Source organism: Cricetulus griseus (assembly GCF_003668045.3).
Source record: "Cricetulus griseus strain 17A/GY chromosome 1 unlocalized genomic scaffold, alternate assembly CriGri-PICRH-1.0 chr1_0, whole genome shotgun sequence".
Lineage (NCBI taxonomy): Eukaryota > Metazoa > Chordata > Mammalia > Rodentia > Cricetidae > Cricetulus > Cricetulus griseus.
Genome location: NW_023276806.1, coordinates 130,389,890 through 130,411,042, shown reverse-complemented (window position 1 = coordinate 130,411,042; position 21,153 = coordinate 130,389,890). Strand labels below are relative to the sequence as shown.

General features: G+C 54.2%; 2 protein-coding genes across 16 annotated transcripts; one reads left to right on the top strand and one right to left on the bottom strand.

Moving 5' to 3' along the window:
• Positions 1 to 425: 425 nt before the first annotated feature.
• On the top strand, positions 426 to 8,760 carry Arhgap9 (Rho GTPase activating protein 9). Of its 2 annotated transcripts, XM_027392222.2 has the most exons (17): positions 426 to 532; positions 852 to 1,185; positions 1,474 to 1,667; positions 3,890 to 3,970; positions 4,131 to 4,232; positions 4,440 to 4,498; positions 4,677 to 4,770; positions 4,982 to 5,077; positions 5,208 to 5,306; positions 5,449 to 5,590; positions 5,676 to 5,786; positions 6,315 to 6,413; positions 6,595 to 6,672; positions 6,785 to 6,838; positions 7,091 to 7,225; positions 7,649 to 7,754; positions 8,239 to 8,760. In XM_027392222.2, the coding sequence occupies exons 1-17, from the start codon at positions 446 to 448 to the stop codon at positions 8,408 to 8,410; spliced, it is 2,043 nt and encodes a 680-aa protein (XP_027248023.1). In that variant the 5' UTR covers positions 426 to 445; the 3' UTR covers positions 8,411 to 8,760. The 2 variants fall into 2 exon arrangements, with proteins under 2 accessions (XP_027248023.1, XP_027248024.1); XM_027392223.2 differs by lacking the exons at positions 426 to 532; positions 852 to 1,185; positions 1,474 to 1,667 and adding an exon at positions 2,283 to 2,571.
• Positions 8,761 to 8,871: 111 nt separating this feature from the next.
• Gli1 (GLI family zinc finger 1) lies at positions 8,872 to 20,801 on the bottom strand. Of its 14 annotated transcripts, none has more exons than XM_035450913.1 (15): positions 20,385 to 20,524; positions 20,026 to 20,171; positions 18,398 to 18,491; positions 17,677 to 17,917; positions 17,213 to 17,338; positions 16,895 to 16,987; positions 15,806 to 16,001; positions 15,436 to 15,580; positions 14,992 to 15,084; positions 14,772 to 14,903; positions 14,301 to 14,450; positions 12,958 to 13,122; positions 12,300 to 12,530; positions 11,413 to 11,680; positions 8,872 to 10,780 (listed from the first exon to the last, which is right to left on the bottom strand). In XM_035450913.1, the coding sequence occupies exons 5-15, from the start codon at positions 17,310 to 17,312 to the stop codon at positions 9,036 to 9,038; spliced, it is 3,318 nt and encodes a 1,105-aa protein (XP_035306804.1). In that variant the 5' UTR covers positions 17,313 to 17,338; positions 17,677 to 17,917; positions 18,398 to 18,491; positions 20,026 to 20,171; positions 20,385 to 20,524; the 3' UTR covers positions 8,872 to 9,035. The 14 variants fall into 14 exon arrangements, with proteins under 14 accessions (XP_035306804.1, XP_027248015.1, XP_027248014.1 ...); XM_027392214.2 differs by having other exon boundaries at positions 17,714 to 17,917; XM_027392213.2 differs by having other exon boundaries at positions 17,778 to 17,917.
• Positions 20,802 to 21,153: the final 352 nt, after the last annotated feature.

Below are 21,153 nucleotides of genomic sequence, written 5' to 3'. Positions count from 1 at the left end.
CCTCCAAAACACTGAGGCAGAGGACCGTACCCACAAAATGTGTCCTAGATAGGATTGAAGGTGATATGAACCACTCTTTCTCTTTGCCCATCTGTTTACCTCTCACTTGTTCTGTTTTTCTGTCTGCCTGCCTGCCAGCACAGGAAACACCAAGGTTTAAGTCTGAGGTGGTCGGTCAGGAAACAGAGGCCTGACTAGACTTAATGAAGGGCCATAAGTCATAACCTTTTTTTTTTTGTTGTTTTTGAGACTGGGTTTCTCTCTGGCTTTGGAGGCTGCCCTGTAACTAGGCTGGTCTTGAACTCAGAGATCCTTCTGCCTCTGCCTCCAGTGTGCTGGAATTAAAGGCGTGCACCACCAAGGCCCGGCAAGTCATAACCTTTCATTAGTCATTATCTCTTGTACTTTTGTCTGTGTTCCCCTGTAGGCCTGATTCCTCCTCCTCATGGTCTCTCCGTGTCCAGCTCAGAACTCCTACCCGTGCCTGAGACTGACTCTTTCTGCCCCTGGAACTTCAGGTGACCTCCACAAGGTATTTAGAGAAAAAAAATTAACAAGCTCGGTCATTTTTCTGATTTCCTGCCCTTCCCAGCCATGTAGGCCCTACTGACCACATCCTCTCCTACCTCATTTATACACTTCCTCATCAGACACATTGATCACACAGGAGTTCTCAGCCCCAAACCCATGCTGGCCTCTCCTTCCAGGGCTTCCACTTACTCCTTTCTTTTCACTCCAGGGGTCCTGTCCTCACTCACCCAACACTCTCTCTCTCTTAGAACTATGACCCTCTGCATGGAGGTACCCACTCCTATTTCCTTCTGCAACTTCAACACCCCTTTTTCCCACAGGTGACAGCGCTGACCACAATGCTCTCGGGCCGGTGGTGGCCAAGTATTTGGGGAAATCTAGGACTGAGTCTACAAAACCCTTCTCAGGGGCCCCAGCTCTGTGCCCTCTACCCCTTCACTTATATTGGGGCAGATGGACGGCAGGTGTCTCTGGCTGAAGGTGACAGGTTCCTACTGCTTCGAAAGACCAACTCAGACTGGTGGTTGGTGAGGCGCCTGGGAGCGTCCCCCAGCTCCCGGCCCATCTTTGTCCCAGCTGCATACATGACAGAGGAATCGCTCTCCTGCCCAAGACCAGTAGACGCTTCCCACAATGCATCCCTCTGGAGTCCTGGTAAGCTTTCCTTTCGCCTTCCTATCTCCCTGGCTTGAGTTACTGAGTGCATTTGCTTCTAACTTCTGCAGAGCCCCTTGTCTTGCTTTCCTTCGATAAGCCCCAGGGTCCACACACACACACACACACACACACACACACACACCACCCGGTAACCCCCTTTGCCCCCTTTAGCTCCAAGTTGTCTAGGTCTCGTCATTTCCGGCAGCTTCCCTCTGCATTCCTTGACAACTCAGCCAAGGCCCTAATCTGTCATCACCTGCCACTCCTCCCTGTCTCTCTCTCCAGGGACAAAGCTAGTTCACAGCTCCCTGGAGGAAGTCCACCTGTCTCAGGAACCCCGGGTTTCTTCTGAACACACTATGTGCAGAAGTGTCAGCATGGCCAGTTTGAAGCCCTGCTTCCTGAAACCCCTCAAGAAAGGGCTGAGAGAAAGATCTCCCTCCCAGGAAGGCTCGGTGACAGAGGCCAGTGCTGTCATGGTGAGTTATAGATCTTCATCAGAGCGTGGTCTGTCAGCCACACTACAGCAGGGCCCTGTTCTAGCCACACTGGTAAGGGGGACAGAAAGCTTCCATCCCTTAAAGGACGAAGGGCAGGAGAGGGTGACATTAAATAAAGCTGATAGAGGCTGAGAAGACCTCCTGCACATACAGGAAGAATGACCACAATCAAAGCAGGGGATTCCAGAGGAGAGCAAGTAACACAGGCCCTGAGGGGATAGGGAGTCCAGTGTAACAGGAGGAAAGCCAACAGGACTGCTTTTTTCTCTGGTTCTGACTTCTAGCCCAGGGCAAGGTTTGTCCTCTGTCCGGTAGTCTTCAAGTCAGGACACCAGCAAGTTTCTTCTAAAGTTATGTCTCTTGTTGAGTCCTCCCCCTCCCCCTCCCCCTCCCCTCCCCCTCCCTCTCCTTTGTCAGTTGCAATTTTGAGCCAGGGTCTCACTCTGTATGTAGTAGGCCCAGCTGAGTTGGACTCCTTAGGTAGGCCAGACTGACCTCAAACTCCTGTAATCCTCCTGCCTCAGCCTCCCAAGTGCTGGGTTTACAAGCCAGCCTGGCTCCTCCCCCTCCCTGTCTCCTGTGGATAAGGGCCAGCTCTCTCTCCTCCCTAGCGTGGCCTCTCACGTCTTGGTGTCTTTTACCCTGAAAGATGTGAGGAAGGGGCACTCTCTCCTCCCCACCCCCTACCCCCCCCCCAAAAAAAAAGCCTGTTCCCCTTTCCTGCAGCCCTGGGGCGGGGTTGCGTGGGGGAGGAGGGAAGTTGGCAACAGGAAGTGAGGAGAAGAGCAAAGGCGGCTGTGAGGGGAGAATTTTAAAAAAGCAGCTGGGAACTGGGGTTTGTACCCCTGTCCCAGGGTCGCCCTGGCCGGGAGCTGAGCTGCCGGTGAGTAAACGGGAGAGAGACTGGGAGGGACAGGGGCAAAGTAACCACCACCTCCTTCCCCACTTCCCCGACAGACACGATCCCCTCCCCTCCCGTCAGAGCCCCCTGTGAATTGTAATCTGGTTGGCCTTTTCCTAAATCCAGGGTCCCTGTCCCAAAGACCTTGCATCCCCTCCCGCCCCCCCCCCCCAAGGCTGGGTGCCTGGGAGCAGCTCTCAACAGGACACAATTCTAAAGAGAAAGGCTGTGTCTCTTCAGCTACCAGACCTCTGAGGCACGGACCCCAAGGAATTAGAATTGCCCCAGGAGCCTTACGCTGGGGAAGTAAAAGGCTGTGGTCCTGATACCAGCCAGAGAAGGAATTTGTCTTCTAGAAGGACAGTTCTTACAACTTGTCAGGTCCTCATACATCAGAGAATGGAGCTGAGACACAGATGGGCAAGGACCTTACCATTACAAACCACCACCACCACCCCCACCACCACCACCCCGCCCCAGACAGGGTCTCACTGTGTGGTCCTGTCCTGGAACTCGCTCTGTAGACAAAGTGGGCCTCAAACTCACAGGGATCCTCTATCCTGCTCCCAAGTGAATGCTTGAGTGCTGAGATTAACGTGTGCAGCCCCATGGCTGACTTTATGGTTATCTCTTGCCCTCTATTCAAACCTAAACCTCATGTTAGACCCCAAAAGCAGCATTGGGGATGATTGGATTTATTTTTATGACCGATCCACTTCTCAATGTGGCCACATTGACTTTGACTAAATAAATATATGTGTGGCTGTTTTGCCAGCATGTATGCCTGTGTATCACCATGCATGCAGTGCCTGCAGAGACCAGAAGAGGGCGTCAGATCCCCTGGGACTGGAGTTAGTTTTTAGCCCTAATGAGGATGCTGAAAATCCAGCTGCACATCCCCTCCCTGCCCTCCAGAAGGCAGCTGGTGTTCTTAACCACTGAGCCGTCTCTCCAGTCCCAGATAAGTCATTCTCTGCCCTTTGGCATTGTCTCTTCGATTGATTATTGGGGACAAGTGGCAGAGCTTAGATTGTGCCAGGACACAGCCTTAACTAACAACCTCTAGTAACACCTGGACCTCACCTCTGGATGCTGTCCCTGTGCCACAGTCATATTCAAGACACTGTCCCTCCTGCTTGTCCCATTGTCCCTTCAATCTCCTTTCCCCCATTTCTCTCTGGGGCTCTCAGAAGGTCAGGAGAAAGAGAAAAAAAAAAAAACCATGAGAAGTGTTGACTTGCTGAGGTACCATCGGATGTTGTTTTGTCTCTCCCGCCCTCCCCCCCATCCCCAAACCCAGAAACCTGGCTCCATGGAACAGACAGAGACTCTGATTAGGGGCAGTGGGGCCCTACAACCTCAGGAATGGCTCGATCCACAGGTGAGAACACCTCCGCGTTAACTTTCTATGACATTCCCCTTTTATGCAAGGCGTTCTTCATTCATTACCCACTATAACGTTAGCCACATGCTTCTTCCTCTTGCAGCCTAGGACCTCCAGATTGAAGGTCCCTCTACATGTCTCAATTCCCCATCCTTAGGGTTTATCAAGCCTCAGCCGAAGCTCTGCCTGGGGAGACCTGTCAGACCATCGGGCAGCCCTGCAGTCCTGTCCGGCTCTGCCACACCTGGATGACCCCCATGTAAGTGTTTCCTGTCTCTGAATGCCAGGATCCTCTCCGAAATGTCACCCTGACTCCTGCCCCTCCAAGACACGTTCTTCTTTTCTGGATGCTTCCTCTTCGCCAGTCTCCCCCACCCCCAAACTTTAACGGACCCCTTGGACAGAACCCTTGGCGGCTGTGGGTGGCTCAGGGTGGCTTGCAGACAATACCCCATACCTTTCCCAGGAGGAAATGTCAGGCCTGATCAACATGACCAAGATTGCTCAAGGAGGGCGCAAACTCAGGTGAGGATTGGAGACAAGTGGCAGGGCTTAGTTTGCTAGAGCAAAACGCCAGAGGTCTGGGTTCTCGGATTTCACAGGGTAGAAGGCAAGGGTAACGGTGCTGGGAAGCTCAGGCACTCCAGGTGAAATTCTAAAATGACCTTTTAACTACCTCTACTCCTCCTCCCCTCCCCCACAGGAAGAACTGGGGCCCGGCTTGGGTGGTGTTAACTGGCAACAGCCTTGTGTTCTACCGAGAGCGGCCACCGCAGTGTGCGCCCTCCCAAGGCTGGGTGAGCATCGGCCTGGGGAGCAGCAAGGGGTTTGGGGGTTACTGGTTTGAGACTCAGGCCGACTGAGATGGGCGGGGAGGGGGCGAGGAAGGAAATGGAGAGGAAGGTAAAGGAAGGAGGAAGCAGCTCACCTCCCCCACGCCCGCCCCGCCCTAATAGGGAAGCGGTGAAGAAACAAACTGTTAGCCTCAGTTTCTCCCATCGTTGCCAGGCGCCAGCTGGAAGCCGGCCGGAAAGCAGCGTGGACCTGCGTGGGGCTGCCCTGGCCAACGGGCGCCACCTGTCCAGCCGCCGCAACGTCCTACACGTGAGCGCCTTCTCGCGCGCGTCCCCAAGGACTTGGGGGACCGAGTGGGCGGGGTGACCCGAGGGCGCTCGTCCTCGCAGTGTTCCAGGCTCTCCTCGCCGACTCAAGCCTTTCCCTGCCCGACCCCCAGATCCGGACGGTCCCCGGCCATGAGTTCCTGCTGCAGTCGGACGAGGAGCCTGAGCTGCGAGCCTGGCATCGCGCGCTGCGGGCGGTCATCGACCGGCTGGTTAGAAGGGTGCAGACCCCTGATGGGGAGGGGCAAAGGGAAGGCGGTCTTGGGGTGGAGCCCTGAGCTGGACTCAGGCTGGAATGTGGGGGTGCCGATGCTCTCTGCCTTCCAACCTCCCACCCCGGCCGCGGGTGTCTAGGACCGGGAGAACCCCCTGGAGCTGCGTCTGTCCGGCTCGGGACCCGCAGAGCTGGCGGAGCTGAGCGCCGGCGAGGATGACGAACTGGAGTCAGAGCCTGTGTCCAAGCCACTGATCCGGCTCAGCAGCCGCAGAGTCTCCAGTACGAAGTGGAGCTGAGCTGGGTGGGCTGGGGTGCAGGGAAGGAGGGGTCGTCCGGTTGGAGCTCACGCTCCTTGGTGCGGCAGGTCGGAGTGCAGAGGGCACTGAGCAGAAGAACCGTGTGCGCAACAAGTTAAAGCGGCTGATCGCCAAGAGACCAACCTTGCAGAGCCTTCAGGAGCGGGGCCTGTTCCGAGGTAGGCCGGGCTGGGACCGCTGGGGCACTGCGCTCTTCGTGCAGGCTTTACTAGGGTTTCTGTTTTGTGTAGATTTTGGGTTTCTGGTTTTATTATTGTTAAAACAGCCTCTCAGTATTTAATCCCAGGGTCTTCCTCAAACTTGGGCACCAAACTGGGTGGTGGCGCCTCTAATCCTGTAATCCCAGCACTCAGGTGGAGCTCAGAGTTCGAGGCCAGCCTGGTCTACAGAGCGAGTTCTGGGACGCTCAGGGCTACACAGAGAAACCCTCTCTGGAATAAATAAATAAATGAAAAGAAGCGCCATGCCAACCCTGATAAAGTGTGTTTTCAGAATTTTGTATTCCCAATCTTAACATTAACTGAAACTCTAGTGAGATGTAAAGTAGGACTTCCAGACATCCCTGCTTTCCTCCTCTTCCTCATTATTTGAGGAGCAGAGGGAGGGTGCCCTTGCCCCCTACGTGGCAGCAGCCCCAGGGTCACCCATTGAAGACCTTTACTGATGTCTCCCCCAATCCTCTGCAGACCAGGTGTTTGGTTGCCAGTTGGAGTCGCTGTGCCAAAGGGAAGGGGACACCGTGCCCAGCTTTGTCCGGCTTTGTGTTGAGGCTGTGGATAAAAAAGGTTGTTTTTTCCAAAGACTCCAAAAATCTCCCCTTTCAAGCCCAGGAGATACCCCCTCATCTCTGCCTTCCTACCAACCCTTTTCTCCCTCAGATCTCTCTCTCTCTCTCTCTCTCTCTCTCTCTCTCTCTCTCTCTCTCTCTCTCACGAGTCCTCATTTTCCCTATGCCTCTCCTCCTAGGTCTAGATGTGGATGGCATTTACCGGGTGAGCGGGAACCTGGCGGTAGTCCAGAAACTTCGTTTCCTAGTAGACAGAGGTGAGGCAGTAGTGGATTTAAGAGCCTGGTACCTCAGAACCGAGATTGGTTCTGAGGGAGGGAGTGGGAACTGCACGTCTCAGCTGCTGGTCTCTTCTTGTGTGTGTTACAGAACGGGCAGTAACCTCCGATGGGAGATACATGTTCCCCGAACAACCTGGACAAGGTACTTTCGTGGGAAGCCCCTCACACTCAAAGAAACTAACTTATACGCCCTCTTTGTCCTCCATGGAACCCTCCCATGTCCTGCCCCTACAAAAGCTGCCCCATCCTCTCCTTTGTTATGGTGCCCTACTATGGGCTATCGACACATTGTTGTGACCTGTCTCAATTGGATTCCCCCTGAATCCTACCTTTGAGACTGGGTTTTCCTGGCTCCTCTGAGCCTGCAAACTAAGGAACCTCTTTGTCCTTCTAGAAGGCAAATTAGATTTAGACAGTGCCGAATGGGATGATATCCATGTGGTCACCGGGGCCTTGAAGCTTTTTTTCCGGGAGCTGCCACAGCCTCTGGTGCCTACTCCATTGCTGCCACATTTTCGTGATGCCCTCGGTAAGAGTCAAGAACTTAGGGCAGCTTGCCTGACATGGGATGACTTGTGTAGCAAAGAACAGAACAGAGGGTCCCTTCTATCTCTGCTTACAAGGATGGGAAATAGTTTACATGCCAACTCTAGTTTTTTTGGAGGCAGAGGGGGAGAAATGTGTGTGAATGTTTAGAGGGCTGAGCTGAAGACAATTCTGAAAGTCACACTTGAGCCACGTGAAAGAGTGGAGGGTTATAGCTTAGCAGTAAATTTTGTGTTTATCATATGTAAGGCCGTGGTGGATTGAATCTCTTGTACCAAAGTGTGGGGGGGGGCGCGGTGTTAGTCAAGTGATATTGTTCATGGACATGGGAAAGAGTGAATTTACCCACCCTGTTGTATCACTCTCCCTAACCTCACTCCCCTATCCTTCCTGTTGCTCTCTCTAGAACTTTCTGAGCCAGATCAGTGTCTCTCTGAAATGAAAAAGTTAGTGGACTTGTTGCCGAAGCCCAACCGTGACACACTGCAGTACATTCTGGAGCATTTATGCAGGTCAGGAACTGAACGGCCTTGTTCATGCTGGGGAAGGTGGAGTGGGCCTTCAGTGGGGGCTCTGTCTGATCAGAGAGCGTGGAGATAGGGGCACACTGACATGTGCCCAAGTACACGATAAGACCGGGGATACTATGAGAGAAACACGGGAATTCTCTCTTCCTTCCCTGGCTTTAGTCTCCCACTGGGGCAGGGTGACTTATTTAGTTGAACGAAAGCCTCTCAGGTTGTGAGCAGAGAGGATTCTGGGGTTGTCCCTGGAACTGAGAACCTAGCAGTTCTACCTGACCTGTGCCTCCAGCTTGTGTCCTGAAGCTCTCTCCTGGCCCATCTCTGCTCCTCTTTAGGTCTGTACTTGTTCCTTCAGTCAGCATGTGGAGGGATCCCAGAGCGATCCCTGCCCTGCCCATACCTAATGGGGCTGAACTGGTTTGTAGTGGGTAGTAGCTACTGCCCATTTCCCGTTCCTTGGCTTTGTCCTCAGGGTGATCGCACACTCAGATGAGAACCGAATGACCGCCCACAACCTGGGAATTGTGTTTGGACCAACGCTGTTCCGCCCAGAGCAGGAGACCTCTGACATGACAGCCCACGTGTTCTACCCCGGGCAGCTGATCCAGCTGATGCTTAACAACTTTGACAGCCTCTTCCCCTGACCGGGGTGGGCGAGGGCGAGGACATCTCCTCCCATCTGTTAGACAGTCTTCAGAGACTTCGACAGCCTCTTCCCCTGACCAGGGCGGGTGAGAGCAAGGGAAAGGACACCCCCCTCTATCTGTCAGCCAGTCTTCAGAGACTTGGAAACCTCTTCACCTGACCCAGGCATGGGTGAGGGACAGGACATCTCCCTCGATCTGTCAGCTGGTCTTCCTTCGGAGACTTCCATAGCCTCTTCACCTGACCCGGGCAGGCAAGGATGAGGAAAAGGACATCTCCTGCCATCTGTCATCTGGTCTTCGGAGAGGGATGGCAGGTCTTCTGCTTTGAAGACATCTTGTAAGCCCTCTCCCAAAGGACACTCTCCCACTTCCCGAGTCCTGTCTGAGCCGTGGGAGTTTTCTGGAGAGGAAGGCACGTGAGCCCCATGTCCACTCTCCCCAAGATGACCCATAAGGTACTTGTTCTCAGCATTCCTTTATTGTCAGGAAACTGTCATTATTATTAAAGTTTTCTCCTGGAACATACATAGACTAAATAGAGTTCCCCAGCCCAATCCTCCCATTCCCGGGCACCTCATGTGGCCGTCTAGGAAACATGATCCGGTTGGGACTCCTTATCCTTTTAGGTACTAGAGTTGAGGAATTGTGTCTCTCCCGGCAGAGACCCCAGTAAGACACTCATGTTACCCACTGCCATGTTGGGGGTCCCAGAGGGAGGTGGGGTATTTTTAGAGCTGTCCCCTTGCTCGTGGGAAGGAGGAGGACTCAACCCCTGGGCCTCATCCAGAATAGCCACGAAGTCCAGCTGAGTGCTGTCCAGGTCAAGAGAATCCAGAGGGTTGGACACCTGCCCTTCAGGGGGAGGGTACAAGGCAGGGCCTGCTCCCAATCTGCCCACTTCAGGATGGCCACAGCTGGGGTTGGCGCCCCCTACCTTGAGAGGTCCATAGCAAGAAGGCAATGGGGGCAGAAGCCTGGGTGGCACTGCTGCTGGCCTATGGGAAGGCCTGTTTATACCCACTGTAAAAGTCTCATGGCATGGCGAAGGGGCCGGAAAGGAGCCGGGCTTGTGACTGGCCAGAGCAGGTGCAAAGCCAGATCCGTAGGCAGCTGCTGGACCCTTGACAGGGCTCTGATTAGCTTGGGAACCCCCCAGAAACTTGGAGCTCTGATATGGAAGTTCCTGGTTGGGGAGCCCTCCCCGGCCCTTGCCCTCCCACAGCAACTCCTGCTGCGACTGAACGTAATTACACACAAGCTGAGCTTTGAGCTGTCCTTCAGAATGAGAAGGGGAGTCAAAATCAAGGCCAGGCCTGTGTTCTGACGGGAGATAATCATGGGGAGGCCGAGGGTAGGGACCTGACTGGGGATACTGGGGAGGAGGGGGTTGGGAGTAATGGGAAAATGAAGGTTGCGGGCCTGGGGACCCCTCTGTGGGGTGGGCATTGAGGCAGGGTGCCAGTCCGGTGGAGTTAGACCCCACCAGGCACCCTTGTTCTGGTTTTACCTGCACTTGTCCATAATGTTCAAGTCGAGGACACTGGATATAGGCTCCAGTTGGAGCCTTAGTGCCAGGATACATCCCAGAATGGGAAGGAAACTCACTCCATGTTTCTGGGGTAGGATCAGGATAGGAGACCTGCTGGGGACAGTGGCTAGGGCCATAGCTGGTCAGTGGACCAGGCCCAAGAGCCAGGGACCCGGGACCCCTAGCCTCATAGGGCTCAGCCGCCGCTCCCTCAGGTCCCCCGTATCCCAGCGAGTCAGCAGATGGAAAACCCATGTACTGGTTCAGACCATTGCCCATCACAGACGCCCCAACCTCTGGCTCCTCCTGAAGCCCTCTAGTGTCCATAGCAACATTCTCAGTGATACTGGGAGGCTGTGGTGAATAGACAGAGGTAGGAAGGTGGGGGTCGAAGTTCCTTCCCGTTGCCGCGCTAGGGGGCGTGTGGACACATCCCAAGCTCTTAAACCGCTGGACTCTGGCTGGAGCTGGGTGGTCAGCAGCCCCGGCTGGGTCACTGGCCCTCCGGGTGACCCCTGCATTGGGGTTGTATCCTGGGTACTCAGCTCGGCTTCTCCAAGAAGGTACAGGAAGATGCCCCATCCGATCCAGGCTGTGTGCCGCAGTGGGTGGGGTACCACTCCCCCTGGCTGAAGCGTATCTGGCACGGAGCATGTAGTGCTGGGCAGGCGTGAGGCCAGGTAGGGAGGACACCCCATTCTCTGGTGGGGATCCAGGTGGGAAAGGGGAGGCCAGGGAGGAGCGGCGGCTGACCGTGTAAGCGGAACTGATGCTGCTAGAACTGCTGCTGCGGTGGTCGAGGGAGCCCGGGGGACCCAGCCGGCGAGACACCGGTGTGCCTGCAAATGACAAGAGAAAAGGCAGGTGGTAGGGAACCCCTGTGGTTCCCACCCTGCCTATCCCACAGGTTAGCCTTGACCTGGAGCCCCAAGGTAAAAGAGTCCTAGGCTTCTTCGCCCTAACCATGCTGTTTGTCTCCTTTCAGCAAGGATTCCGGGCAGTTATTATCTTGTACACGGCTGCAGTTATAGAGATAATGTACCACAGATGCATTGAACACTTTTTTTTTTTTTTTTTTTTTTTTTTTTGGTTTTTCAAGACAGGGTTTCTCTGTGTAGCTTTGGAGCCTATACTGTCACTTGCTCTGGAGACCAGCCTGGCCTCGAACACAGAGATCCGCCTGCCTCCCGAGGGCTGGGATTAAAGGCGTGCACCACCAACACCCGGCGGCCTTGAACACTCTTGCTGCCCCGGTCTCCATAGTGGTGGAACTACAGGTGCACAACCACCATGCCTAGATATATATTATAATTCTCTGGTCAATGGAAGGAAAAGTATCTTCAAGGAAGGGGGAATATTTTTCAGATGATAAAAAGATGCCATGTGGCAACTCAAAGGGTGACCTTATCACTTCAGCTTCAGGACAGGTCCACAGCTCAGCTCAGCAACACCTCCCACACCCAGGTCTCACCAGCATGGGTTAAACTGGGCAGTTTGAGACCCCGGGACCCTAATGGCCGGAGCTGATGCAGCTGATCCAGCCTGAGGTTCTCCAGGCGGTGAAGTGTGGAAAGTCCAGTGCCAGCAACACAAGGTCCTTCATCCAAGCTGGACAGGTCCTCAGTGCTGCCCCCTGCGTTGCCAGTCATCTCCACACCGCTGTCGGTATTGGCTGCACTGCCTGCTGGGGAGTGGTCACTGCTGCAGGAGGACTGTGCTCCGGGGCTCTGCTGTGGTTTCTGTGAGAAGGTTGAGAGCAGAGGGTGGTACCCACCCCCTACCACTTCCCCTTGGGGAGTGGCGGAAGCCTGTGTCCCAGTGGTTTGCAAGAGCTGAGGGCAGTCATGCAAGGGTAGAGAGGACTGAGCAGGCGGGAGGTTAGGGTGAGCTGGAAGAAAATGGGATGGGCCCCTGCTGCAGTAAAGAGACCCAGGGCTCCATTCCCCCTTAGTTCTATGACCCTGACCCTGACAACTTATCTTTGCCTGTTTGCTCTTTTGAAGAAAACATGAAATATGTGCACCTAAGGCTTGGAACTACATAGTTAAGTGCTACTTAAGATCGAGTCCATAGGGGGGCTGAGGACTTGCTTAGTGGTGGAGAATTTGCTTGCATGTGTTCATATTCCCAGAAGCACCCCCCCCAAAAAAAGTGAATATGTCCGACCAATTAAAGAATTGACAATTGTAACAGCATTCTTAGATCTGGTGTCTGTGCCATGGAGCAACACTAAAACTAGAGACAGGCAGGCTGGCCGCAGAAGACTGCATATAGAAGGGGATGCTTCTAGGACAGGCTGGAAAGAGGGGAAGGAAGGCATGATGGGATATGGAGGCAAGACTTCCTAGGCTGGCTCACCATGGCACCCTCGGGCACAGTCAATCTGCTCTCTTCCCTGATGGGCCCTCCTTCCCTTTCCCGCTTGGGCTCCACCGTGGAAAGGGACGGTGCCCGTGGCAAAGGGCCGTCCCCTCGATGCCTCTTGGTCACGTGGGCATCAGGACCATGCACCGTCTTGACATGTTTGCGGAGTGAGCTGGGATCCGTGTAGCGCTTGGTGCAGCCAGGCAGCTTGCATACATACGGCTTCTGTCGAGTAGTAGCATTGCCGAGCCAGAAAGTCAAGGGACGAAGGGCAGAACACAAATAGAATGGGGTAAGTGAGGGAGGACACACAGCCTTCGAGCAAGAAAGAGTATTGTGAGCCCCCGGTAGAGTAAATCAGGAGAGGCTTACAGAAGAGTTAAGAAAATAGATGGTGTGGGCTAAAGAAAAAAGAGGTGACACCCTCCCCCCTAAGGCTGTGAGATCACATAAATTCAGAAGTTGAAGGGTCAGGGGTCTACTGTACACTGACCCTTTGGCTGGCTAGACCAAAGAGCAGCACTTCTCTCAAGTGTTCCTGGTGTAAATTACATTGTAGGGGAACTTGCCACTGGAGTTAAGGAGCTCTTTACCAGGGGAATCACATAGAAGGTAGCGTCTCAAATGGGAAGAGTATAGTTTGGGCATTCACCTCATTGGAGTGCGTCCGATTCTGGTGCTTGGCGCGGTCACTGGCATTGCTGAAGGCCTTGCTGCAGCCTTCATGCTCACACATGTAAGGCTTTTCACCGGTGTGTGACCGAAGGTGCGTCTTAAGGTTTTCAAGGCGGGAATATGACTTCCGACAACCTTCAAACTGGGGGACAGGAAAGGAGTCAAGTAACATTTCTCAGACAGGACACAGAGATTTAAGGGTTTACACCAGAGAATATAACTAAAAATGGGGAGACACAGGAACCCCAGAGAATCCCAGGAGTTGGTTGGGCACAAGGGCAGAGAAAGGTGGAAACGCTCAGGGTAGGGGATGGCTGTTAAGTAGGGAACATCTTGGAGCAGGTCCCCCTGTATAGAGTTCAGACTGTCCTAAATTGAAATCATGAGTGTCCTAGAGCAATGACGTAGGGCCTATCCACCAGGCAAGGTAGTAGCAAGAGTACTAAGGGGCCCACATAAGGGATTTATAAGTATGTTTTCATTTATGTTATTATTTTGTTTTTTTGAGACAAGGTTTCTCTGTGTAGCCCTGGCTATCCTGGAACTCACTCCAGAGTAGACCAGGCTGACCTCCATCTCACAGGGATCTGCTTTCCTCTGCCTCCCAAGGGCTGAGATTAAAGGCATGTGCCACCATGCCCAGCACATATTTTCATTTCTTTTAAAATCAAAGGGAAAAAGTTTGTTTGATCCAAAACTTAATTTTGTTTTGTTTTTGTTTGCTATTTATTCATCTATGAGATGATAGTGTCATTGTGTAGTCCTGACTAGCCTGGAACTCATCATGTAGACCATACTGGCCTTGAACTCACAGAGATCTGCCTGCCTTTGCTGCCTAAGTGCTAGGATTAAGGGTATGTGCCATTAGGCCTGGTTTGTTTTGTTTTTCTTTTGAGACCTGGCCTCAAACGCTTGATCCTCTTGCCTCAGCTTTCCAAGTGCTAGGGTTACAGGCATATACCACCATACCAAGAACATATTTTAGGGCCAGCAAGATGGCTCAGTGAGTAGAGGAGTGTGCCACCAAGCCTGCCAACCTGAGTTTGATTCCCCAGGACCCACATGGTGGAAGAAGAGAACCAAGTCCTGCAAATTGCCCTCTGACCTCCACACAGACACCCTGGAATGCAAGACTCCACCACCCCATAAAATGTAACTGAAAACATTTTAATAGATATCAATGTGCTCATCTTTCTATCAATACAGTCTTCAGCAAGATGTTTAAACATCTGCTTATGAAGGAAGGGACTTTGAAGGCAAATGTCTACCTTGGACCCTACCTTGATTTGGCACCAATATGGGGAGGGATGGGTGCCTCACCGTGCACTTGTGCGGCTTCTCGCCCGTGTGTCTACGCATGTGCACCACCAGCATGTACTGGGCTTTGAAGGGTCTCAGCTCCCTGGAGCAGCCCCCCCAATGGCACACGAACTCCTTCCGCTCCCCATGGATATGTTCACTGTTGATATGCTGAGGAGGGAGAAGACGAGGCTTTCTGGGGTTCCCGATGCCACCCAAACCCGGGACATATCCCTTTCGTTCAGCCCCCCATTCATCCTCCTCAGCACTGCCTCCTGGGGGAGTTAAAGGTCAGGAAGGCAGCATATCCCACACTTGGGGTCTTTTAGCCTTCTATAGAAAAGCTACTCCAAGCTTTGGGTTGCAGGATTGAGCATGCCATCTCTGACCCCAGGATCCTTGAACCACCTGCTCTGCCCTTGAGCAGACCATAATGACCCACTCAGTCTCCTACAGGCTCCCACCAACCATCTGTCATCCCCTGGGGCTCACATGCACCAGCTGCTCCTGGGAGTCAAACTCCTGGCTGCAGCCATCCCAGCGGCAGTCAGTCTCATACACAGATTCAGGCTCAGGTTTCTCCTCCAGGTCCTCCCGCCCATCAAGCATCCCAAGCAGGGGATCCTAGGGCAAAGGACACACTCTTAGGGTCATGGGTGGCAAGTTTTGTTTTGCTCAGGTCCCACAGAGAGCACCCTGCCCTTTCCCTTACCTGTGTGCCTGTGGAGTTGGGGCTAGACATGTCCCCTTCCAACGGCTCCTCTGGGCATTTGCCTACCAGCATGTCCAGCTCTGACTTCAGCTTCTCCAGGGAAAGAGGTGAGGGTAGTGAGGATGGAGTAGTCAGAAGGGAAAGCGTGCCAGGTTTTTCTGCCCTATGGGCCCCCACCCAATAGCAGGACTCCTGTGAGTGTGGAAGGACTTCCTCCACAGCCCGCACTGGCGAATGGGATGGACAGGTGTGCTCTCATCTGAGAAAGTCTGAGTCAACCCTGCTGAGGGAAGGGGTGGGGCTGCCATCTATACCTCTACCTTCCCAGTACCAAAGGCTTTTATGTGTACTGGCTTCCTTCACCTGCCCCGCTGCTGCTAAGTCTACTACCCACCTATCCTGAGTCGGGGAAGCCAAGTAAGATGGCAATGTGGAGAGTCCCACCTGGCAGGTCTGACGTGGTCTCCGGGACTGAGGATGCAGCATCATTGCACCCCGAGTAGAGTCTTGTGGAACACAGGGCTGGACTCCATAGGAAGGCGAAGTCCCTTTTTGGTGACTCATCTGGGGTGGGAATCCTAGAGATGGGCTAGATGAAGAGGAGGCTGTTATTTAAGACTATCAGTCATCGGAATCCTTGCTCTATTTTGTGGGTTTCTGGAAGGCTTGGTTGAGTAAGCCCAGGGAGATTCTGAAAAGGGTTCCCCTTTGGGAGGGTTAGGGGTTCAAGTTGGGCTGGAGGTTTGAAGGGTCCGAGTCTTCTAATGGGTTTCAGTACATATTTTAGGGGTCTCTTAGTTTGAGGTGCCAGCACCTCATGGTGCCAATGGAGAGATGGCCATAGGAGCCTCCTGGAGATGTGCAGCGTGAGTTGATGAAAGCCACAAGAGAGCTGGGTGAGGTACGGATGACAGTCTGTAGATCCAGGCTGGCATCGGACAGAGGTGAGATGGACAGTGCCCGCTTCTTTGTCAATTTGACTGAACTCCGGGGAGGAGGAAAGAGTGGCCCTAGGGCAGGAGATAGGAGTCAAGAAACAGCAAAGGGGGCTGGAGAGGCAGCTCAGTGGTTAAGAGCACTAGCTGCTCTTCCAAAGGACTTGAGTTTGGTTCCCAGCACCCACACCAGCACAACCACCTATAACTCCAGCTCCAAGGATGCCCCGCACCTTTGCAATCACATGTGCAAACCCACACAGACACAAACACATACATTATTTAAAAAAATAAAATTTAGGGGCCTGGAGAGATGGCTCAGAGGTTAAGAACACTGGCTGCTCTTCCAGAGGTCCTGAGTTCAATTCCCAGCAACCACGTGGTGGCTCACAACTGTCTGTAATGAGATCTGGTGCCCTCTTTTGGTGTGCAGGCAGACACGCAGGCAAAACACTATATACATAATAAATTTTAAAAATTTTCAGAAAGAAAAGAAAGATGCAGTAAAGGTACATGCACTCAGTATGTGGGGCCTGACTCAAAAATTTATTTATTTATTTATTTATTTATTTATTGGTTTTTCGAGACAGGGTTTCCCTGTGTAGCTTTGGAGCCTATGCTGGCACTCTGACTGGCCTTGAACTCACAGAGATCCGCCTGCCTCTGCCTCCCGAGTGCTGGGATTAAAGGCGTGTGCCACCAAGAATTTTTTTATTTTATTATTAATTAATTTTTTAATTTTTATTTTATTATTAATAAAGAATTATTTATTTTATTATTAATTAATTTTTTAATTTTTATTTATTTATTTTTTTTGCCTTGCTCAACCTAGGACTTCTTGATGGCTCTCTGATCCCTGTCATCTCTGGACACTTCTTCCATTGATCTTCGTCCTTGCCTTCCCACTTCCTCCTTCCGAACAAGTCCCAGAGGGGCAGAGAGGGGACAGAGATCGCCTGAGTCCTCACCCTCAGAACAGCCGTTGGTCTCTCTGGCAGACCCATAACCCTGGGACCCTGATATAAAGTTGGCTTGGTGGCAAAAGGGCAAACCAGAAAATCCTAGAAAAGAGAGACAGCTGGAATGGGGCATTTGGATGGGGACACACAGGGCTTACCTTGAGACCCCACGTGAGATATGACCCCCAGCTCCAAGCATGCATGGCATGGGGTCTCAAATCCTCCTGTAGATAGGAAACTATTGTGGGGGAGGAATGAGGCTGAGAGGGATCCTAGGTGAGAGATCCGCCAAGCCCTCAAGGCCCAGGGACTGGTAAACACACTCACCTTCTGTCCCCAGGCTGGGGACCCCTTGGCTGGGGAGGGGTCGGAGGCAGCACGGCTCACCATAGCTATTGGCTTGTGGTGGAGTCATTGAGTTGAACATGGTGTCTCAGAGGCGGATGAGGGGCACTGCAGAAAGGAATGCAGATTTGCAAAGTTATAACCATGGTGAGAAACTAGATATATGGCAATCTCAGGCCAGCATGTCCCTCGTGCCCCGAACCTCTCTCTCAGAGACTGGTCATGGAAATCAAGTTGAAAATAATATCATTCAGCGGCGTTAAAATAGGAAGAAACAGCCCCAAGGGCAGGCAGAAGCAGCCTGTCCGTCTTGGGAATCTTTTGGGGGAACAGGTTAAGGGCCTCGTGGTCTGTGTATGCACAAGGGGAAGTTATGGACTAATTGATCCAACATAAATTCCAAGTGGTTTTAATGCCTTGATCCCTCCATTACTTCTCGTTCTGACCATGGCTAGCTTTGAAGAGTGATGGAGGAACACTGACTTCATCATGCCCAGGGCTGCTTGCTCGCTCTGAGCCCCAGCCCAAGAACGCATATGCAAACTCCCCAGTGTCCAGTAGAGGGAGACCTCGCTTCAGTGCAGATTGGCTGGTGGGGCCAGAAGAGAACACACAACTGATCTGTCCTCTTAGCCGAGAGAACTCTGTGTGGGAGGGAAAAGGGCTTCGCAGCAGAGTGTCTCCCGTCTGTTGAGTAAAAAGGATAGAGGCTAAAGTCATTCTGCGGCGGTTTGAGTCTGGACCTACCTAACCCTTTTGGTCTGTGGACGGGGGAGTGGATAGGAACTTTGGGGAGGAGCTTAATGAGGATGAGAAAACCAAGTCCTCTATTGGAAAGGATCAAGACAGCAGGGCGAGGGTGCGAGGTCCAGTTTTCCTTCTCTCAGCCAGCTTGCACTCCACTCCACGTTTTTCCGTCCTCCGGGAGTGGAGGGTGGGGTGGGGCGGGGTGGGGTGGAGAACCACCGGGAGCGGGCCGGCCTGCGCGGTGGGTGATCCCGGGATGCTGGGATTTAGGGTGAGGGCGGGGCAAAGTGGGGAACGGAACCCGGACCCTACGACCCAGCCCAAGTGCTGCAGCCGGGCTGTACCTATGCTAACTCCTCCTTTTCCAGCTGAGACCCGGATCCCGCATCCAAGACCTCCCAGCTCGACCCTGGCACTCACGTTGGGGGTGGGGGGCACAGCTGGCTGGCAGCTGGATGAGGGGGCATGTCTCCTGCCTCCTCCGCTGTGACTCACTCAAGGCAAGAGGGAAGACCTGTAAACGACCCCCAGACACTAGATGCCCTCTCAGAGATAGATGTCACTCTTATTATCTTCCTGTCCCACTGCCGGACCACCCCAGGAGACACGGTGAAAAGGGGGGCGACGGCCCTCCTCGCCCACGCGTGCCACAGTCTACACGCACGCCTCCCCTTCATCCTAGTAAAGAGGTCTCCAGCTAGCTTTTCCAGTTTCCCTGGAGGAGGTTTTTCGGGGCGGGATGGGACAGGGAGCACTCGGAATTACCCTGCCAGAGACCCGAATCATCTTCAGTGTCTATTTTCCAGAGTTCTGTGCGTACCCCTTCTCCCCAACTCCCAAGAGCCGGCCCCACCCCCTTCTCCCGGTCCCGCCTTCCCCGCCCCCGTGCCTTCTCGGCCCACCCAAGTCGCCGCCGCAGGCTCCGGCTGCAGACGGCTCAGCTTCCCCCGCCCGCCCGGGGAGCCCAGAAAAGCGGGGGGGGGGGTGACGGGTGGAACATTCTTCCCTTCTCTCTCCTCTCTCCCTCTCTCAACGCATCCTGAAAGCAGGCGGTGGCGCCCGGGGTGGGGGGCACTATTGGAAAGTGGGGTCCCTGTGGTGGAGCGGGAAGGAAGAACCCAGAGCCTACAGAAAGAAGTGCCCGAGTCCACACAGTGCGCTAGGAGAGGACACCTTAGACTTCTGAGTATCTCAGCCGGCCTCCTAAGGGTTAACCCCTATAGACCCCCGGGAACCCCCTAGTGACGTCAAGGGCGAGTCGGAGACGTCGGTCCGGCGGGGATGCCCAGGGAGATAATGGGGTGGGGGGTCCTTCCGAACCCCGCCCCCTAGGGGGAAGAAAATCACCCGCGTTCAAGAACTTTTCTCCCAGAAAACTGCCCGTCCCTCTCCGTGCACTGGAGGGAGAGACCTATACCGTCAAGTCCCGCTTCTCCAGGCGCCCAGAACCCTCGGTCTCTATGGAGTCCCCTTCCTTCGTCCTGTCCCCAAAGCTAACTGTCCCTCCCGGGTTGATTGTTTCAGGGTCATGGGGCCTGAAAGAGGATTCAGAGCGGGGAGCAAGGGCAGGCAGGGTGGTCTAAGCCAGAGGAGGGGCCTCGGTCCCCAGCTCCCGTTTGGGCGGGGGGCCAGCGGGGATACACAAGCTGGCAGTGGCCGGTGGTCCCGCTTTGCTCCAGCAGGGGTCTCCTGCCGCCTGGCTTCAGCTGCCCCGGTGGTCCCGAGGTCAGGGGGTCAAGACAAGGTCTCCCCAGCGCTCGCTCTTCCTTGGGGCCTGGCCCGCAGTCCTCGGGACTGAGAAGCACGAATTCCCCACAGATTCTCCCCACCTCCCCGCTAAGGCCTACACTACACGTTTGGAAACCCACCCAGCTTCCTTCCTAGTTCAAAAACACTCCTCTTGCCCCCAAACTCAAGGCTTCATCTGGACATCTGTCACAACACGGGTCAAGAGTCCAATCCCAGCCGGGCCCTCAGTGATTGTGTTACCTCCAAACACTCCTGTTCCCACCCCACTGAGCGCTTTCCAGCGGCGCCCAGACACGCACCTGGAGTTCCCTCTACCACGCAGACCTCCTGCTGGCCGTCCCAACAGCCTCTTCATGCCAACTTCAAGAAAGGGAGATATGTCTAATAGGTGGGAGAGCGCAGACAAAGAGACCAGGGACAGACAGACTGCCAGAAGAAAAAGGAGCTAGGGAGGAAAAGTAGGCACGGATTAAGGCACAAAAACGAGAAAAACATCCAAACTTCCTAATAGCTCATCCCAATCTCTTCCACCCCGTTATTGCCTCTGCTGTGCCCCAGGTCTCCTTGTGGGATGGGGAGAGTCCTGGGCATCCGAGCATCTCCTCGGCCCCCTCCCCCATCGCTCCCAGGTGGTCTCCCCTCCTGCCCCCCCTCTCACCTCAGTCGGGGCGCAGTGCTCGGGATGCGCGGTCCAGGGTTGGAAACTGGGCTGGGGGGGTGCTGCGGGGAGGGGGGCGACAGGGCCACTGCAGCGCAGCTTCAGTGCCACCCCCCCCCCAACCTGGCCCCCAGCCCTCCGCCGGCCCAGCCCGCCGGGCCGCGAGCCGGGACCACCCGCGAGAAGCGCAAACTTTTTTTTTTTTTTTTTTCTCCTTTTGCAAAAACTTTTTCTCGCTCCTGCCACCGGCGCGCCGCCGCTCTTCCCGCTCACTCCCCTCCAATATCCTTCCTCCAGGCCGCTCTAGAAGGAAGATGAGGCGGGGTGGCTAGAAGTTAGAGAGGGGGTGCCGGGCTTATGGCACCCCCAGGACCCCCAGGATCCTCCCCCTCCCTTGAGGGACCCTATACTGCCTACTACCCCCCCTCCCGAACACGCTGCTCTTGGTGCACGGTAAATCCCGGCGCGGATCCCTGGACCGGCTGTCCACGAAGAGGACCTGAACCAGAGCCAGGAAAACATTGGGGAAAATATTGCGCGGCCGGCGGGGGGCGGGGGGAGGGGGAGCGAGAAGGGGGGAGCTCACCCCAGAAAGTTAACTTTGCAGGTACTGCCGTCGGCTCTGATTGGTCTTAATTGAGCCTTCTCCATGCTGTGGTCTACAGGCCAGCCTCATTCTTAGGATGGAACGTGGAGGATTTGGGAGAGTTGGGGTTTGGGCAAAAGGAGTTGGGTTGGCTGCGGTAGAAAGTTTTTTTTTTGGGGGGGG

Coding starts and splice junctions, on each gene's coding strand:
- Arhgap9 (XM_027392222.2), top strand. CDS start 446: ATGGTCTCTCCGTGTCCAGCTCAGAACTCCTACCCGTGCCTGAGACTG. Junction 5,078..5,207: donor GCCGCCGCAACGTCCTACAC/GTGAGCGCCTTC, acceptor CCCGACCCCCAG/ATCCGGACGGTCCCCGGCCA. Junction 5,307..5,448: donor GGGCGGTCATCGACCGGCTG/GTTAGAAGGGTG, acceptor GCGGGTGTCTAG/GACCGGGAGAACCCCCTGGA.
- Gli1 (XM_035450913.1), bottom strand. CDS start 17,312: ATGTTCAACTCAATGACTCCACCACAAGCCAATAGCTATGGTGAGCCG. Junction 14,451..14,771: donor CCCAGGAGCAGCTGGTGCAT/GTGAGCCCCAGG, acceptor CTCCCTCCTCAG/CATATCAACAGTGAACATAT. Junction 10,781..11,412: donor GCCCAGTTTAACCCATGCTG/GTGAGACCTGGG, acceptor TGTCATTTGCAG/GCACACCGGTGTCTCGCCGG.